This window comes from Camelus dromedarius, chromosome 23, assembly GCF_036321535.1.
Source record: "Camelus dromedarius isolate mCamDro1 chromosome 23, mCamDro1.pat, whole genome shotgun sequence".
NCBI classification, from domain to species: domain Eukaryota; kingdom Metazoa; phylum Chordata; class Mammalia; order Artiodactyla; family Camelidae; genus Camelus; species Camelus dromedarius.
This window is the reverse complement of record NC_087458.1, coordinates 15462437-15481605: the sequence shown is the minus strand read 5'-3', so window position 1 is coordinate 15481605 and position 19169 is coordinate 15462437. Positions and strand designations below refer to the sequence as shown.

Here is a 19169-nt window from a genome sequence, read left to right as displayed (position 1 = left end):
GTTTGTTTCTGTTTTGTAGATGAGTTCACAGTGTCCTTTTTAAAAAATATTTTATTTTATTTCATTTTTTTTATGGAGGTACTGGGGATTGAACCCAGGACCTCCCACATGCTAAGCACATGCTGTATCACAGAGCTACACTCATCCCCCTCCCCACTTTTTTGATCACGCCTCATCTCAGGGCTATTTTGGCAGGGAGCAGCGGGCAGTTAAAGGAGAGATGAGTTGAGAAGCTCTGGGAATCCCTGGGTATGAGTGTGGTTGAATGATCCTCACGTCTCTGCTGGGGAATCTGCAGATAGGCGAGAAGTGACTGCATTTGTCTTCCAAACAATGTCCAGGTTGAAACTGCTCCCAGACGGAAGTCGCACGATAGAAAGACCCAGAGTGGAGGAGATGGTGAGCAAAGGGAGGAGGCAGCCAAGCCTGCCCTGGGGCAGTGGATGGAGGCTCTGGCGGAAGCTGGTCCTTTCAGAGGATAGAACCACCCAGAGGCACTAATAGCAAGTCTGAACATGAAAACACTGCTTTTCAAAAAGAGGTCTCAGAATAGATTTCTCTGTAAGACTACAGGTGTGTGTGTGTGTGTGTGTTTGTGTGCGTGCGTGTGTGTGTGTGTGTGTGTGTGTAAAACTAAAAGAAAACAAATGATGGCGGACACCTGAGCAGTCCCACCTGACTCCTTCCAGGCCTGAGCTACAGAATATTTCTTTGGGCTGGAGGGTAAGGCCAGAGGAGCAGACCTGCGGGGAAGGCCGGAAGGCAGGAGCCTGAGTGGAAGGTTTCCAAGCAACAACGTGCATCCCACACCCCTGCATGCCAGGCTGCACAGGGGGTGATCCAGGCCAACAAGACCCGGAAATTCTAGGCCATGGGGCCACCCCAGGCCCGGGTAGCCCTCGTGATATGTGGGAAGAGCGTGGTCAGACACAGAAGGACAGCAGTCTCACTCACAAATATATCCGCATTTAAAGCATTTCCTACACATGCCTCTGTCCCCTTTGATTCTTATTTCTTCTAAAAAACTGTGATGAATTAAATGAAAACTGCAAGAGGACCCAATTTTAACAGCAGCAAAATCCTAATGGAAGTGTAATTGCATCTTTTCTAACCTGGTTATAAAACAGCGATCGTGGCTATATTGTTACTGTCCCCTTGGCAAAAGCCCACAATATTTCCTTCTTAATTTTGCTGCATTTAAATAAAGTCAGTTCCATTAGACTTGCTTTTCCCCATGTGCACATGCTGTGGATGAGTGTGTACAGACACATTTAGCAATAGGTAGAATTCTGCCAACCCGGGCTGCTGCCTAGAACACTTCTTAAGTTTTTTTATTGTGAATGTTTCTCAGAATATCATTGAAAAGAGTACCTCCAAGCAAATACAAGTGAATATATACTTGATCTCAAAATGAGGAAACATTTTCTAAGCATATGAGTAAAAGCAAAAAAAATTGATGACAGTTTCAATTTCTGTATGTCAAAGACACCAAATGAAAAATAGATGACAAAGTGGAAAAATATTTGCAATATATACAATGGGAAAAGGGTGAATATCCCTGGTAGGAAACATGCTCTTAGAAATCACTTAAGAAAGCACATCCAGAAACAGAAGAAAAGCAAGAGTCATCGCCACACAATCCATTAAATGAGAAACACACATGGTGAAGAAAATGCATGAAAAAAATGTTCACCGTGACTAATAATCAAAGAAATGTGACATTTAAAATTAGAATCTGTTTTTTGCTTCCCGGGTTTTGATTTTTGTTTGCTTAATTAATACCCAGTGTTGGTGGGAAAACCGTGAATTAGAGTCTTTCAGAAATCGCTGAGGGTAAATTGGTACCATCTACCCAGACATTAATTAAGTCCTAAACTTAAAGAGTTTCAAAAATATTGATTCCTATTTGTTGCATACTTCCTGTGTTTATTTCTTAAGAAATAGTCAGAAGGATAAAAATATCTATGTTCAAGGATGTTTATTGCAATGGTATTCTTATAATATTCACAAATCAACAATAACCTATATTTCTACCAATAAGGGGAGTGGTTAAATAATTAAATATAGCAAAAATAGTAAAAAAAAAAAAAAAAAAAAAAAAATCAGTGGTCCTAAGTAAAATCAAACAAACAAAACCCCTAAGGTTTCAGGGAAAAAAAAAAGTATTAGAATAAACATTAGAAAAAATAGCAATATATTAACAGTGATTATGTTTGAGTACTAGGGTTGTAGGTAATTTTTATTTTCTTTTTCATGTTTGTCTATATTTTCCAACTTGTTTATAATGAACATTTCTACTCCTGTTATCAGAAAAGTTATATAGAATATAAAAATGAGTTCCCCCTACTTTTGAACTGAGAAATCAAATTCATCCTAACATCACCAAAGGACCCGAAAGAGCAGGTCTGCCGCAGGAGAAGCAAAGAGGGCTGCTTAGGACCAGCTAAAGCTGAGTTGTTCATTAAGCATCCATGTAGATGTTCGAGTCCGGATTTCAGGGGGAGCTGGGGCTGCAGATATAAATGTTGGGGTCAACAGCATATGGATCGTATTTTAAAGCCCTGAGAATGAATGATGAGATCACAAAAGGAGTGAGTTTAGGAAGATTAGAGAAGAGGTTCACGGCCTGACCCTCAAGCCCCTCTCTCTCCCTCTCCTTTCAGGCCCAATTCTTGAATAAAGGGGTGGAGGGGGGTGTGGGCATGCATTGTTCCTGAGAATAAAATTGTGTTTGGATAACAAAAAAAATCCCAGATTAAAAAAATGCTGATTCAACGCCTGTGACCGGCTTAACAAGCACGTAAGTGTATCAGTATCAACAGCAGCCACTTAAGCCCCCTGGGAAGTAATCCAGTGCTGGAGGCCAGGCCTCGACCTGATTCTTTTTCTCCAGTGAATCCCCCTGATTGAATGTGCAACTGGATCTTACAACAGAAAATCAAATGACTCCATTTTCCAATTAAACTGATTAGTTCTGTGAGCCTTTGGTTTGAAGCCAACACATTTGGACTATTTAAATGGGCTCAGTCCTGCCAATGTATAAATCTTGCTTGGCAAACTTTTTTTTTAAAAAAGGATTTATTTCAAAACCAGATCACATCTTTTCAGTTTTAGCAACTCCTGTTTTTGAGTGCAGTTTGCTTTTTTCTGTGCTTGGGAGCATAGCTTCCTTCCACTGCTTGGAAGGAAAGAGAATATTTTATTTTTCAATCCCCTTCCTTCACAATGGGGCAGCTAGGTGGAGGATCTGTCTAGCAGAGGGCAACAGAGGTATTAGCCGCTATAGATTTGTTGGTTACAATTTAGCAGAAGGCAGTGGAGGAGGGACGAGAAAAGGGTGGTTCCCTAGCCTCGGTTTCTCCTGCATGGGACCCAGGCGGCGAGGGTGGGAAGATCGCCCCTTCCCGGGTAAGAGCTCAGTGGAGTGGGCTCACGGTGTAAGTCACTGAACTTAATTGAAGGAAGGCAGCTCTAAAACAGTCCTGCCGGGTTACTAGGAGGCTGACTTGGAGGAGTCTTTGCATCAAACTGATTGATAGTCTCTCCGTGTCTCGGAGAGGTGTTTTGGCTTCGTGTCAGAGCTCCCATCAGACGAGCCTGTGCTATGAGAGGTTTGAAAAATGGTTCGGATGAAAAAAATTGACTCTGTTCAATAATAAATTATAATGATGCTTTGTATTTATAGAGCATCCTTCAACTGAGGGAGCTCTAAGTTCTTTATGGATATTAACTCACCTTTCTCACAATAGAGAAAAGATAATTTTGTCAATTCAGTATTTTTTTTTCTTTTACTGAGGGAGGAGGTTAGCTATTACAGGGATGTTTTCTTCTATTAATTTAGAGGCAATAAATCTTCCTTTCCTTTTTTTTTCTCTAGAAATCTTTTCTTATTGGATAGCACATAAAAAATTAAAAATGAATAGAGATGCCTAAAATGTGTGTGCATATGCATTTATATGTCTATGTGGGTGTAGTATCTATATAAATATTTAATTTTTATGGTTTAAGCCTTCTCCCTCAGTTTTCATGGGCTAGAATTTATTAGCTACTGAACAGTGGGGCTATTATTATTTGCTTTTGCACCTAAATGATTTAAAAGTCAATTATGAATTGGCTACGGGGATTGGAGAACTGTGCCATGTAATATGGCCCCGCAATTTCGATTTGTCTGGCATGAGGAAGTGTCCGGGGGGGAAATAGCCCACAGACGTAACATACAGATATTAAACTGACCAGACAGAGGCCTTAGGTCACTGAGATGTAGCAGCTCTGCTGGGTTTCATCTGGCTAGGTTAGGAGGTGGGGGCAGAGGGTGCTGGGGAGGGTGTACAGACAGACACATAAATCTAAGGGTAAAGCAGAACCCCAGGACTGGCCAAAACAATGACTGAAAATAGGCAAGCCCAAGGAGAGGCTGGTCACAACAACCAGCCCCCAACGCATAGATCTGGGCTCTACACCCCCAGCGACAATTAAAGCAAGCGCCAACTGGCTCCAGGGTCCCCAGAGAGGGAATGTAAACATTTACCGCATTTCCTATTTATCTGCAAAGAACTGACTTCTGAGTCACGAAGGCAGAGAAGCAGGCTGCAAGGCAGTAATAACGTAATGCAACAGAGTTATTTGTCGAATGGAAAATTCCCCTATGGGATTCGTGTCCTTTCAACATTCCAAATGGGAGATGGGAGTTTGCAGGTGGTAAAGAGAGGTGTGGAAAACAGCAAGGTATGATTCATGCGCTGGGTCTTCCACTGGGGACTTTATGACTTTGTGTTTGCATGAAAGGACGCTGAAACTCAGATTCTGTCCACCTCGGAATTAGCCAGGAGCAAAATGGCAAAATTTTGTTAACAAGCTTGGAGTCCACAGTAAATTTTAAAAAGCAAGCGTGCGACACAACGAGCACTCATCATAAATCTTCAGTTGCCTCTGGGTTCTGGCCTGGACGCTGAAAAGGAGTCAGTACTTTGGAACGAGAGCCAGGCCTTCTGACGCCTTCGTATTTTAACTAACTAATCAAGGTGCTCCAGCCTTTTTTCTGCTCATGCTCCCCGGTTATTGCTCACTTGACTTAACAGTCCTCACTCTTGAACATTGAAATTGCTGCTCGGAATACATTGTATACACACACACGTATACTATGTATAAGCATATACATATTGCGCATAGTGTGTGTGTGTGTGTATATGTATGTGTATGTATACATACACGTTTTTCCTCATAAATGAAACTGAATTAAACTTTATTTTCAGTAATTGGGATTGAAAAGGCAGAGCAGGGGAATAATTATTCTGTAGGTTATCTCTAAATGAAAATTTCTCAAAAAACATTAGTTCCAAATTCTAATATTAAAACAAAAAATTTAAAGGGGTACAACAGAACGATGGGCTGAAATTTAATACACAAAAACCATGTAGCACCTTGAGTCAGTCCAAAGACAAACTGATTTTTTTCCCCCTAAAGGAGGTCAGAGTTAACCTGGCAAGTGGTCAGAAAATCGTGAAGAAGGGGTTTTTTTGTTGTTGGTTTATTTGTTTGATTTGAGGTTCTCTAAGCGCCATAATTGATACAAATCACGAGATATGTGCTGAGCTGCAAACCCCAAAGCTGCAACCGGAGCCCCCAGTGAAGTTAATTAAGTTTGAGTCTTGGGCTGCTTGATGTCAGAATAAATCTAATGTGTTGTCAGCAGGCTAAGCCAGAAGAGCAGAGCTCCAAAGAGGAATTTCTATGCAGTAAATATCACTTAAATTCCACTCAAAGTTGGAGCTGGTGTCAAAGTCCAAAAAAGCAATATTCCCTGGCAACTGCTGTCAGGAGTGTGTTTGTGCCTGGCTATGTATCATCTGAACACTCAAATTAGCAGAGAAGAAGGACAGTGAGTTAATATCACCCAGCTGACTGCTCACAGAACTGCTTTAACTGTAGCCAGAGAAATATGGAGAGAACACGACCAGTCATCAATGACCTCCAAAGGACTAGATGCTCAGAATTTTCTGGCAGGCTGGGCTAGATAAATAATTCCTGCTGTGAAAAATAAATTCCCTGAAATATTTCAGGGAAACCAATGCTACCGCTTCCTGGCTGCTCAGCTAGAACGAGATGGAGAAAGGCTACAGGTGAAGAGGAAAGGAAGGTGGGGAAATCTACCTACTAGTAGATTTCTACCTCACTGCTCTCTGGTTTATGAGGGGCTGGTGAGCCCAGTGACGTTGGCATGGTGAGTGGGAATGGGAGTTCTTCCAAGAACTCTGTATGTGAGGCTTGTGAACATATTCTCTCTCTGGACAGGCCTTTGGAAGGGAAGGAAGGAGACTGGGAAGGATGGAAGGAAGGAAGGAAGGAAGGAAGGAAGGAAGGAAGGAAGGAAGGAAGGAAAGAAGGAAGGAAGGAAGGAAAGGGGTATATGGAAAGGGAGATTGAAGATGGGAGACAGAAGGAGAAAAAAGAGGAAGGCAAGAGACAGTGATATCAACTAAAAAAGGAAATAAACAAAAGAGAGGAAAAATGGAAGAGAAGGATAGAGAGAGGAAAAAGAGAGAGGGATTAATACTATGTAGCTCTAAATTAATAGGCATCTTTTTAAAAAAAAAAAAAGAAGAACATACACTGCAGATAAATATTGCAATCTTGGAACTTTTTCAGTAACTGTATTTCTTATTCTTTCTCTTGCTTTTTTTTTTTTTTTTACATTAATTTAGAATGTTTGCTTTTAAGACAGAGACAATTGAAGTTTCAGGTTAGTGCTGTCACCCTCCATTTCCAGGTGTTTTAGAGCTAGAAAAACTACAGGCACAATTCTTCCTTTTCTTTTCCATCTTCCTTCACTGTCCTGGCTTCCAGTTTGCCCAGCTTTCTGCTTTCAGAAAATGAAAGAGCTAGGGGTGGGTACTGAGAAAATTAGCTTTGGGGAGTTCAAGGTATTTGGGTCCCTAACAGCTTCTGAAGCCCAAGCCTGAAGCCCGCACCCTTGCCCAAAGCAGGAGGCAGCCTGTCTGGAGCCTGAGAGTGCCTTCTCCCACGGACTCTTTCTGAGTCATTCTTGGGGAAAGCCCATCCCGAGAGAGATTCAGCTCTGGAACTAAATTCCTCTTCCCCTAAAGAAAAACAGGGGTGTTTAGGAACCCCCAAGCCCCACACAGCAAGGAGGCAGCCTCTGTATCTGGAGCTAAGTGTTTGTAAAAAGCCAGCTCCAAGCACAGGCTGGGGAAAGAAATCAGCTGCCTTCTACACAGCACAGATAGGGGATGCCAAAAAACTGCAGCTCCATCCTGTGTACTTGCAATCCTGGGGTGATTTTGTTCAAGGAGACCAGCATCTGCTGGGGGACAAGGGGGATTATAACCTTATTATTTACATTTATAAATTAAGCTTCTCAAAAGAAGGGAACTTGAAAATATTTTTATTATTGCCCAGTGAAAAGACAATTGCTACCGGCTGCAAACAGCACATTCTGGGAGAAAATCAATGCAGGACAAAACACATGACATGGTCAACTACAGGGGTTTATTTTTGAGGCAGTTATAAAAGGTGTGTGTCTTATTAGCCCCCAGGATTTCTGGGGGTGTTTTGTTATCTCATGGAATGAGGCCACCTCCAGGGCTATGTGCTTCTTAAGTCAGGAAACAAAACATTAAAAACAGACCAACCAACCAGCATTTTCTCCTTCACCATTTCTCTAACCATCCTCCTTTAAGTCTGTAGGACATAATATCCCCAGAAAGAGAAATTTCTTTAGTTGAAATGAATCACTGGTTTTAATTAAGGCAATAGAGTGACATTCTCCTTAATTTAATAATTTTAGGAAATAAATTTATGGAGAGTCAGATCAAATTCCAACCACTCATTTCAATGGGGTCTGCTTTCATTTAAGTTTAAAAGTCTGATGTTGTTCCAAAAAATAAGGACTCTTTGAACTTGATGTGCAACTAATAAATTAGCACAATTTCTAGTTCCCACTAAATTGGAGGCTGAAATGTAGGATTGAGGGAAAAAAAGATTTAAGCTACAAACCTAGATTCTAAATATCCCAGCAGATTATCTCCATGAAACTGACTTTGATTTTTTGTGAGTAAGTGTATGGATGTTCCCCTCCCTTTCCCTCTTCTCCTTTAAAATAAAAAATAAATGATGACTTTTTCAGGTCTTTGCTTCCAGATATGAAGGGCTTTGGCCATTTGAAGTCAGATGGGAGGCAGGAATGAGCACTACTAATTGGGTGCGTCCTGGCGTGCTAATACAAAGATAGCCAGTGTGACTGCGGGTTTCTGAGTTTGCCGTCTGTACCTGGCCAGTCTGGGGATTAAGAAAGGCTTGCTAGCCCCGGGTCATAGGTTACATTGCAGACTCGATTGCAATTCCCTGGATGATTCCTACACCAGAGCGGACAGTGTGACCTCTATGCTAACCAGCCCAGGGTGGCTCAAACTCAGTGGTCACACAGAAAAACCACACACAGAAGCTAGGAAGGATTGCCAAGATGGCCGGGTGACTACCCATCCTCCAGAGAGAGCTGGATCAAGCCAAAGGAGCATCCCCAAATCCTTAGGGCCAGGGCTGCCGGGCAACATGTCATCCAAGTCTGTCTGAGGTGGGGCAGGGGATGGGTGACAGAGAAATAAAAGGGTGATAGGCAAGGATCGGGAGTGGGGGCGGGGGGTGCAGGGAGGAGTCCACTGAAAGAATAACCAGAGGGAAGAGGTGTATCAGGCTGGAGACGGAATGACGCAGGAGAGGGAAAGCAGGAGGAGGGCTGGAAGGGCTTCAGCCCTGCAGGCAGGGACGGCAGACATTTCCAGGGGTGAACTATTCGGTCTGGCTGCCTTCCACTTGCTGGTCACACGCTTCTGACAGAGAGAACCTAGGCTGTGAAATGGCCCAGGTGCCTCTTCTCTGTAACGGGGTCTAGAGCAGGGGTTCCCCTCTGAAAAGCCCATCAAATCTCTCCCAGCGGGGGCTTGACCCTGGCCTAAAGGAGTATTTCACCTCCTTTCTTGGTTTAGACGCTTCTGAGAGGCAGGGCGTGCTCCCTCCCATGGGCTCCTGTGTGTGTAGGGCACTCATCTACACACATAGACCCTCCCAGGTCCTGATCTCGGATGCACCGTCTGTGTGTTTGGATACACTGTTCTGTCCAGCATTCCCACCCATCGCTAAGGTTTTGTTCTCTAAGCCACACTGGTCTGGCTGCGTGGCCAGACCCAGTGCCTGGCACACTGACAGGCCTCTCCTGTGAACTGCATTTTGGGAGGGGTTCCAGGAACAGTGGCCCATGACCCCAGAGCAACCCCAAGCCCCAGCCTGGTCCTTGTCCTGGGATGTGAAAGAGGGGCATCAAGCCCCATGTAGGACAAGGAGACAGATGTGCCCCCATCTGCCTCCTGGGCTTGAAGAGAGCCAGGCCGGGAGAGGACCTGGGCTCGGCACTGACCAGCCTGCGACGGCGGCCAGGTCCCGTGTACCACGCTAAATGCCCCGCTTCCTTTCTGCGGGCTTCTACTACTCTGTGGATTGGTTGGAACCAACCTTTAACTCCAGCATCCCATCAGCTACCTCGCTCCTGTCGGTGTGTGCATGAAGAAAGCAGAGTAATTTAGACGTTCATCATCTTAAAGGCAACTGAGGAGTGGGCGCACGGCAATGGGGAGGAGGTTAATACAAAACGTCAAAACTGTATTTTACTACTTTTCTTCTCTTTCAAAATTTTACATTCTTGTATAATATACTGTAGAACTTGGAAAATAGGGAAAGGCATAAAAAAGATTGAAATCTCATAATTTCGCAAACCAGAGATGAAACCACTGTTAACATTTTGCTGTATTTTCTTCCGTTTGCTTTTCTTTAGTGCTATCTGCATCTCTGTCTATGTGCATAAATCTAGATTTAGAGTCAAATAGGTTTTGCTTTTTTTTTTTATAATGGGGGTACTAAGGATAGAACCCAGGACCTCCTGCATACTAGTGTGCGCTCTACCACTGAATCAAATTGGATGACCCGAGGGTGCTGCAGGTGTCCCACACAGGCTCTGGTAGCAGAACTCACTGATCCCTGGGGGTTCTGGTGAGACGTCCTGAGGACCCAAAATGTGGGGTAACTGAGAGAGCAAGAGAGAAAGTGACATGCTCAGGCTCCCCATACCGCCCCTCCCCCGCCGCCACCCACACCCCCACCTGAGAAGGGGGAGAGCCGAGGTTTGGAAGCCGCAGGATGAACTCCCTCCCATGGGAGAGAGGTAGCAGCCCAGCAGGCTGGCTCTCAGCCAAACGGTCGCCCACATCCCCAGCACGTCCCCATCGCATCCCCAGCACGTCCCCATCGCGTCCCCAGCACGTCCCCAGCGCGGCAGCTGCAGGGGCGGCAGGCTTTGTGGGGCCTTTGATCCATGTGAACGAAGTACGTCACAGGCGAGTGCTCGCGGGGCGTGGGCTGGGCACACCGAGGGTTGCCAAACTGACAAACACACCCCTCCAGGAAAGCCTTCCAGCCCTGACTGTGCTTCGATCCAGCCAGCAGCCCCCTCTTCTCACAGACCACGTGCATCGGAGGCTTGGGGATGCAAGGGCGCCCTCCCAGCCCCTCATCCCGGGTATTCCCGGCTCAGACCCGGCTCCGACTCACAAGAGCTCAGAAATAACTCCTCCCCGCTCCCAGCACTAGTCAGCAGCCCCGTGATGTGAGAAGCCAGGCCTTCCTTGCACCTTGCTGCTCACGGTACCAGATTTTTGTTAGGCTCACTTACATTGCTTTTAGACATCTGAGACATAAGGCTCTTAATCTTATTCCTTCTTGTTAAACTTTTGGGGATTACGGAGAGAGAGTTGAAAACACAGGAATGAGGGAGGCAGCTCTCTCTGGGCTCAGCTCCAGAGCAAGGGTCCGGGGTGAGTCCCAGCAGACTTTATCATTTATTCATGTCAGAGCCCTAGGACTGCCTGCTTCATGCCGGCACTGGCTAGGGATTGCAGAGTCAAAGAAGAAGAAAATAGATTCCAGACCTTGTGGAGTTTAATGTTTAACAGGGACAGGCCTGTCATCAAAGAATTAGTGGAAATGTGTCAAAAACTACAGTGTCTGATGAGTCAGAAATATTACCATAAACTTATTTTTGAACAGAATGTTAGCTACGTTTTTGAACAATATGCTCAAAGTGATTTTCTTCAACCTCCAGACAACTTACCAGGAAATTCTAAGTTTAAAGCAATGAGTCCAATTGTCCACGTGAAAAAAGTACAAGAAATACACTACAGCGTGTCCAAAAAGCTTGGAAACACAGAAAAAAGTACTGTATTTCTTGTACCTTATAAAAACAGGATTAACAATTGGATTCATTTATTTTTTTCTTTAGATTATACATGACAGTTTATTTCTGTATTTTGTTTTGATTTTGTTTGATTTCGTTTTGATTCAATAATACAAAGAAAATCCTGATTTTCCCACATACACTCTTGCAAATATAACCACTTTTTTCTTTTTCTTTTTCTTTTTGGATCCATTTCTTTAATTAAGAGGCACTTAACTTGAACAGGTGTCTTGAAGGTTGAAGGAAAATGTATGGAATGTAGTTTTTGAAAATATAACTAATATTCTGTTTAACAATAAATTTAACCCACGATTCCTCACTTTTCAGGCCTCCTGTTGAATAGCAACAGGTGCCCGTTGAAGGGAGATTAGTTCTGCCTGAAGGAAAGCACTTTTCCTAGAGTTGGTTATCATTTGATCTGAGCCTGGAAAGACAAGTGCAAGTTTTGTTAAGCTGAAGAATTTAATGGAAGATGAGCTGACCACAGTCTTACTGGATCCCAGGGGCCGGCCCTCCCAGAAGACTCATCCTTCCTGGGTGAACTTCGGCCTGTTCTTTGTTCGGGTGTCGGTAGGATACTGAACTGGGTGGTGGTCCTGCCTGGCAGGGCCCCAGCCTGAGTCCAACACAGGGCGGGAGGTCTGCTCGAAGCCTGAGGCCCACCTGTAAGAAAAGGCCCTGCCAGTCTTCCTCCCTCACTGGCTCAGGGTCTGAGACATCCCACCCTGCTTACATGCTCGTACCAGGGCCACGCGGGCAGGGACACCAGGGAACGTGGAGGGCACTTTGGGAATCTGACAACTTGTTACACCTGCTCATTAAGAAATCTTCAGTAGTTTTCTTCCGATGACTAGCTGGAACACTAGATCACAGCTGGAAGGAACCATAGAGATTATCATACGAAGCCCTTATTTGGGAGGCAAAGGAACCAGGGGTGAAGTAACTTGCCTAAGGTCACATACTTTGGGTGACAACCTTAGCCCAGGCTGCCATGAAAATGGTCTCTCAGGTCTCTTCCGACTCACAGGGGAAATGCAGGGGGCAAAATTCGTTTATTTTTACTCATTAACGGTCACCAGTCAATCCATCAATCAGCCTCTTAATCATCCAAGCAATTATGTACTTACTGAGTTTGGGGGATGCCTACCAATGGGCTTCCTATAGGGGTAGAATTAAAAGAACTAAAAGAGAAGCTCGCTCTTTGACCTGAGCAACCTGCAATCTACTTGAGTAGGAGAGAACCCCTTGGACACAATGAGAGTAACAAAGCGCTCTTTGCACTAAAAAGTAATGAATGCAGTGGAAGCTGGTGTAGGCAGGAGCTCTGGGTGGGGAGGAAGCCTTAGGAAGGGGACAGCTGAGAAAGTCTTGGAAAGATTCACTAGAGAGACAGCAAAAGGCAGGATCTGGATGGAGAGTCATGGGCAACATTTGGGAAAACTCGAGAGTGACTGTTTATAGACAAGCCTGCGCTCACTCGTGCACTCACAGGCTCCCTGCTTCAGCACACAGCCGTTCTCATCTTCCAGGGTTGGTAGGTGATTTTGCCCCTTCTCCATACATTGGTGAAGGCTGTACAGGAGCAGGAAGCCAGCTCATTTTGGCTGCAGCGTTCTTTTCTCCTTCACTGGTCATTCTGGTCTGTTTGGAGATTGAACTTACTCTCTTTGGCCAACTAACCTGGCAACGGGAACTAAAGTGTGCTTCGGAGTGCCCGGGCCCCACAATCTGTCTCCCCCTAGCTCTGATCGGACCACTCCAGAGTTCCTAAATTGCTCAGAGCCGCTGTGTCTCTGGTACCAGGAGCCAAAGCCACTGCTAAGACGGTGCCAACGCAGCGTGATACGCCCAGCCCAGCTCCTGGCGCCCCCCCAGGCTTGCGGCTCCCACCAGCTGTTTAGAATCCCCCAAGACACAGGTGGGTGTGAGGGCTTCCTGGACAGGCCCCAGGACCCAGCAAGCTGGTCCTTCGCAGATGACTGGATGTGAAAAAAAAAAGCAGAGCTAGAAGGAGAAAAAGAAATTCCAGGACTGCCCTCGTTAGTATATTTTAAACAAAGCAGGACTCCAGGCAGCTGGGTTAGGGCGGTCTGATGTTCCCGTGAGATCACACGTGGGCGTGATGAAATGTGGGGAATGAACACACGGTGGACCTGCAGTGTTGGGCTCCCTCAGTCGTCTGACAAAAGCAACAAGTGTGGGTATAATGGTCCCTGCTGGGGTGCTCTGTGTCTATGACAGAGAGCCTTGGGGTCACCCTCTTTCAAGGAGCAAGCCTGTCAGCAAGTGCACAGGTGAGGCTGGATTTAGTCGTAGAATTTCCCAGACCCAACCAACCCAGAAGGCAGTGGTCCCCAAAGTGTAGCACAAAAGAGAATATGGGGGAGCATGTTAGAAGGCAGATCCCTGGGCACTCCTTCAGAGACTCAAATTCAGCTGCTCTGGGGTGATTCTGACACAGGCCTCAGAACAAACTGGCAAGCACTGCTGTGGGCTTTGGCTCTGCTGTGGGCCAAGAGGAGTGAAGGAACCCCTCTTCACCCAGAAACCAGCTCAACTGACTTTTTCTATTCTTCTAAGTCAAAATTCTCTGCATCCTATTTTTCGTAAATACCCTGTCATGAGACCTGATCAGCTCAAGTCAGAGGAAACCAGGAGAAGCTGACAGGGCCTACCTCCTTGGCCATTCTCCTCCCCTACCCTGGCGCCTCACTCCTGGGCTAATGGGAGAGAATGCAGCCCCAACCCTGCATGCGCACTCCTGGAGCTGGGGATTCCTGGATCCTCAGAGCACTGCCCCATCAGGCTGGGAGGTAACATCCAGCGCTGGCTAATTGCTGGGCCTAAGAGCCAGGAAGGCAGCTGACACAATGCTCAGGGCTCCGAAATGAAAGTAGCTGTCGATTCTGAGAGCGGCAGCTTTGATGACATTTGGAGTCCCCCTTGTGTGAGAACAGACCCCTGTGCTTCCGCCTCTGAGAAGGGGAAGCAGTGCTGGGGGGATCGAGGCGCTCCCAGGGAGAGGTTTACATCTCTCCAAAGGGAATTTTTGTCTCCTAAGCCTTCAAATCGGAAGGCAGCAGCTTGTCCTCAGGCTGTGTGAATATGGACACAGCCGCACATGTGTCAGGCGACCCAGGGCCAGGCTTTCTCCCAGTCTCTGTCCTCTCCATCCCCATGGAGGCCCAGAGCGTGGCTCCGTCCGTGCCTCTCAAGAGGACCCCTGGACAGTCATCTCCAACGTCTGGGAGGCAGCCCCTCCGGCCCCAGCCCCCCCCCCCCCCCCCCCCGAGCCCAGCGCCCATCCAGCCACCCCCGAGCGCTCCCAGCCCCGGGCCGACTTCCCCGCAGAGGCTGGGGGCGGTGCGGTTCGGGGGAAGGGACCGCAAGTGGGGGCGGGCGCCTGAGCAGTTCAAGTTCAGATGGGAGATCTCGGGCGATAACCCAGGCCCTGGATGGCGGAGCTCAACAGGAAACCTCGAGCGAGGAGACAGCTGTGGGCCGAGGGGAGGAGCTGCTGCTCCCGGTAACCGCACCGAGAGGCTGTGGGACGGCGCCGGGAGCCCACCCTGGCCGCCTGGGGAGCAAGAGCCTCAGGCCCTCAGCTGAGCCCAGGCCCCCTATTCCTCATGGGAAGAGCTGTCCTTCATGATTCTGGTGACTCGGGTTGTGGTCCGGCACACGTCGGCTTTGGGTGTGGTTCGAGAGGCGAGCTCGGACCCCGGAGCGCACAGGGTGGGCGGTGACAGCCTGGGCAGGACCCGTCCCTATCAGACCCGGGTGGCCGGGGCCGAAGGTCAGTGTGAACATGGCCACCCCGGGGAGAAGCCCCGGAGAGCCAGCCACCGCCTCTCCCCCTCCCCTTTCCTTGAGGGACCCCCCACGTGGTGGACAGTGAGCCTCCCAAGGCTCAGGCTTGCCTCTTGAAAAATCCCGGCGAGTCGTTGGCTCTATCCCTTGAGGTGTCTGTGTCTGATTTCAAATCAGCATAGCATTTCCTCCCCCAGTCTCCGAGAAGCTGAAGCTCGGTGCAGTGGGAAGCTGCTCAGCCGGGCCTCATCCTGTTCCTTGTCCCCCACCCCGCCAGCCTGCCACAGTGTCTCAAGAGAAGCCCATCACAGGGCCTACAGAGGTGGAGGAGGCACCACCCCAGGTTCGGGGAGCCCCTCCTGGAGGGGATGTCAGGCAGGCAGATAGATACACAGGTTTCTGCTGTGGGTGCTGCAGGAGCCGGAAGGAGTTACCCTCAGTCGCCTGGGGCCAGCAGGACGGTTCTCAGAGGGCGGATGAAGGCTGCAGGTAGGGCCCAGACTTTGGCTCCCTTCTGCCCCAGGGTCTCCCTTGGGTTGCCCGGGCAGCTCAGCTACCAATGCCCAGAAACCTGCTTGGCCTCTGGGGTGCGTTAACTCGCAGAAGTAGCAGCATGTTTGGAGCGCGGTCGGGACAGAGCTGCTCTCACCTAGCAGGGTGGGTTCTCATGTCAGGGATGGTAGCAAGGAAGGACTTGCATGTAAAAGCGTCTATTTTCTGCAGCATTAGATAATAGTAACAATAACACCAGTGCTATTCATCAGCAGTTCAAATGTTCATGCATAAATATATTAAATTTTCCCCAAGTACCATTAGGGTGAAGTTTTCCGTGTATTTAAAATACTTCCAAACCCCAGCAGGTCATCACCAGAAATGTACTGAGCCACAGGGTCTTTCCTCGATGAATGCGTCTCTGTCCCTCTACCTTCTCCCTGCCTAGAGCTGTGCCACACACACCTTGCTCGGTTTAATGGTTCATGTCATTTGTTTTTGTTTGAGTTGTTTAATATTATAACTGTATTATACTATCGTAGAGTTTCAAAGAGCACAAAAATGTGCAAATTGGAAAATAAGTAAAATTTCCCCAACCTCCTCCTCCTCCTTTACTCCTCACCAGAGTTAACCATGGAAAACATATTTTGTGGATATAGTTACCCATATAGATAGGTAGGTAGGTAGATAGATAGATAGATAGAAACATTTTTATTATGATGAACAATGTTGTACAACTATCATCACTATCTATTTCCAGAAATTTTTCTTTTTTTAACTGTCTGATAGTTTTTAAATTTTTAAAATTACAGACTTAAAGTAATAGTAATAGTAATAAATAATACACTACTTTTGGTGTGTAGTTTTATGAGTTTTAAAATTTGGATAGATTCATGTAACCAGGATCACAAATAGGATGCAGAGCAATTTCCCTCTGAAACTTCCTGATGTATTTTAGAGGTTTATATATTCAGGACTCAATCCTCTTTTGTATATGTGATTTCAAGATATTTTCTCCCAGTCAGTGGCTTCTTCCCCAAAAAAGGAATGATCTTAACAAATTATATACAGAACTTGTACACTGAAAAGCTTAAACCATGTTTACAGAAACTAAAGAGACCTAAATGGAGAGATTTATCATAATCATGAATGTTTCCAGAACTTTTTCATCATCCTAAATGGGAACTCCATCCGTATATGTTTTTATGTGTATATAAGTATACATATGCAGCCTAATTGATATGCCTTTTCTTTTTTACACACAAATAATATACACACTATTCTAGAGCTTGCTTTTTTCATTTAATTATCTTGGCAGTCTTTCCGTAGCAGCGCATGCAGAACTATCCATTGTGCATGTGTATGTTTTTTTTTTTTTGAACTACTATATATGAATATACCAAAATTTATTTATCGGTTCCTAGTTGGTGGACATTTATGTTGTTTTTCTTCTTTTTTTGCTCCTGCAGATAATGACGCAATAAACATCTTTGTGCATACATCTCTGCCCACTGTGAGGGTTCAACTGCAGAATAAATTAAAGTCTCAGAGAAATGGCAAAATCCCGCCTGGAATTTTTATGTGAGAGGTTTGCTCTCGAGTGGATTTCTTTTAAATGGTGCTGATGTTCGAGAGCATAATGCGAGGGCTGTGTGCTGTGTGAGAAAGAACAAAGGCCTGCCAAGACCCGGCCTCTCACCCAGGCTCTACTCCACATGCGCCTCGGGACTTCCGGAAGGTCATTTCACCTCCCTGACCTTCGGTCTCTTTATCTGCAAAGTGGAGCAAATAAGATCTGCCCAGCTTACTTCACTCCCCTCTTATGAGAATCAAATGAAATCAAGAATATAAAAGGGTTTTGTAAACTGAAAGTGTAGAGCAAATGTTTCTTTATGACCATGATTGTTATAGAGTCAACCTCTGGAGTCACAGGAAAGCCATGGGTCCAAGTTGGCAGCAAGAGGAAAGAAAGAGTCCCTCTTTCTTTCTCTTGATATAAAGATACTGATATAGACATTGACATAGATGTAGACAGATTGTATATACACTTACATGCATATATGTATATATACACACACGCATACATGTATACACACGTATGTGTATGTGTGTAGATATAGATATAGATGTAGATGTAGATATAGATATAGATATAGATATAGATATAGATATAGATATAGATATAGATATAGATAGCACTCTCTCCCTGTATATCTATCTATACTTTATTCCATGCCTGGCACAGAGCAAGTGCTGTCCACTGAAATGAGAGACTTGTCCTCTGGCCTTGAGGGGCTGCTGGGAAGGTGGAATAAGTGGAAGGAACTGAAAGGGGAATTCTGCTGGCCAGGGGAGGTCACTTGCCTGTCACTGTCTTACTCCCAGAGCATCAGCAAAGGCGTCGCCTCCCTCCAGTCTCCTCAGCACCCTGTGCCTCTCTCTCGATGGGAAGATCTGTTTACTTGCTCACCTCCCTGCTCAAGTGCAGGCTAGCTCTGTGTCTTGACTTGATCCTCACCACGGGGTTCTGAGTACCTACTAGGTTTCAGGCACTGAGCTAGCTTCTAGTTTAATGCAATATGCCCCTTCCTTGCAATTACGCAGAAGTGAGGAGTTACGGGGGTTGTTTATGGAGAAGGAAACCGTAATTGTTAGGGCTGAGTGGCTTAAACAACAGAAATTTATTTTCCCACAGTTCTGGAGGCTAGAAGTCCGAGATCAAGGTGTGGGCAGGGTTGATTTCTTCTCAGAGCCTCTCTCCTTGGCTTGTAGACGGCTGTCTGCTCTCTGTGTCTTCGCATGGTCTTTCCTCTGTGCGTGCCTGTGTCCTAACGGCATCTTCTTATAAGGCCACCAGTCATACTGGATCAGGGCCCATCCTAAGACTTCCTCTTAACTTAATTACCTCTTTGAAGACTCTGTCTTCACATACAGTCACAATCTGAGGTACTGGGGGTTAGGACTTCAACATCTAAATTTTGAGGGAACACAATTCAGCTGGTAACAGAAACAAAGGCTTGATGGTCATACGTGTTAATGAAAGATGAGACAGCAAAAGAATGAACGGATTTGCAGCCCTTCAGTAGAAATAAAGCCACTTTCTGGGTGGAAACCTTAGCTTGGTTTATAGGGCAAGGGCAGAAAAAGATAAAGATGACTGCCATTTGGGTGAATGAAGACAAATCACGGAGGACCTCTAGAGAGTAGGCCGGGCCCTGGCAGTGCAGCCCGGACAGACCTCAGGCCTGCCCCGCAGCTCGTCTGTCCTGCGTCTCCAGGCAACCCGGGGGCCCGAGGTAACAGTGAGCCAAGTTTCCTCCAACTGGCTTTAATTTTTTTTCTTTTAAAATGTATTCATGTTTTTGAAATTACAAACAGTGTGTATTTGTTGTAAAAAGAGAAAATCCTGCAATTGCTCCTCTCATTAAGAGTAAAATCGACTGACCAAGGAGGTTCTAACTAATGCCCTCACCCTCTCGTCACCCTCTAAACTCATTTTCAAGTGCTCTCTCTCATTCATGCCACCCTGGCCATACCCACCTCCTTGCTGTTCAGACACACCAGACCT

General features: G+C 46.0%; 1 protein-coding gene across 5 annotated transcripts in view; it reads left to right on the top strand.

Moving 5' to 3' along the window:
• The window catches only part of CD247 (CD247 molecule), a 79788-nt gene that overhangs the window by 43460 nt on the left and 17159 nt on the right, over positions 1-19169 (top strand). For 4 of the 5 annotated variants that reach the window (XM_064477957.1, XM_064477956.1, XM_064477955.1 and 1 more), the window contains exons 1-2: positions 14933-15095; positions 15527-15598. The exons of the other annotated variant lie outside the window; for it this stretch is intronic. In XM_064477957.1, the coding sequence (XP_064334027.1) occupies positions 14948-15095; positions 15527-15598 (220 nt within the window). In that variant the 5' untranslated portion in view covers positions 14933-14947. Of the gene's footprint in view, positions 1-14932; positions 15096-15526; positions 15599-19169 lie in introns of those variants that run through there. 5 annotated transcript variants of the gene reach the window in all.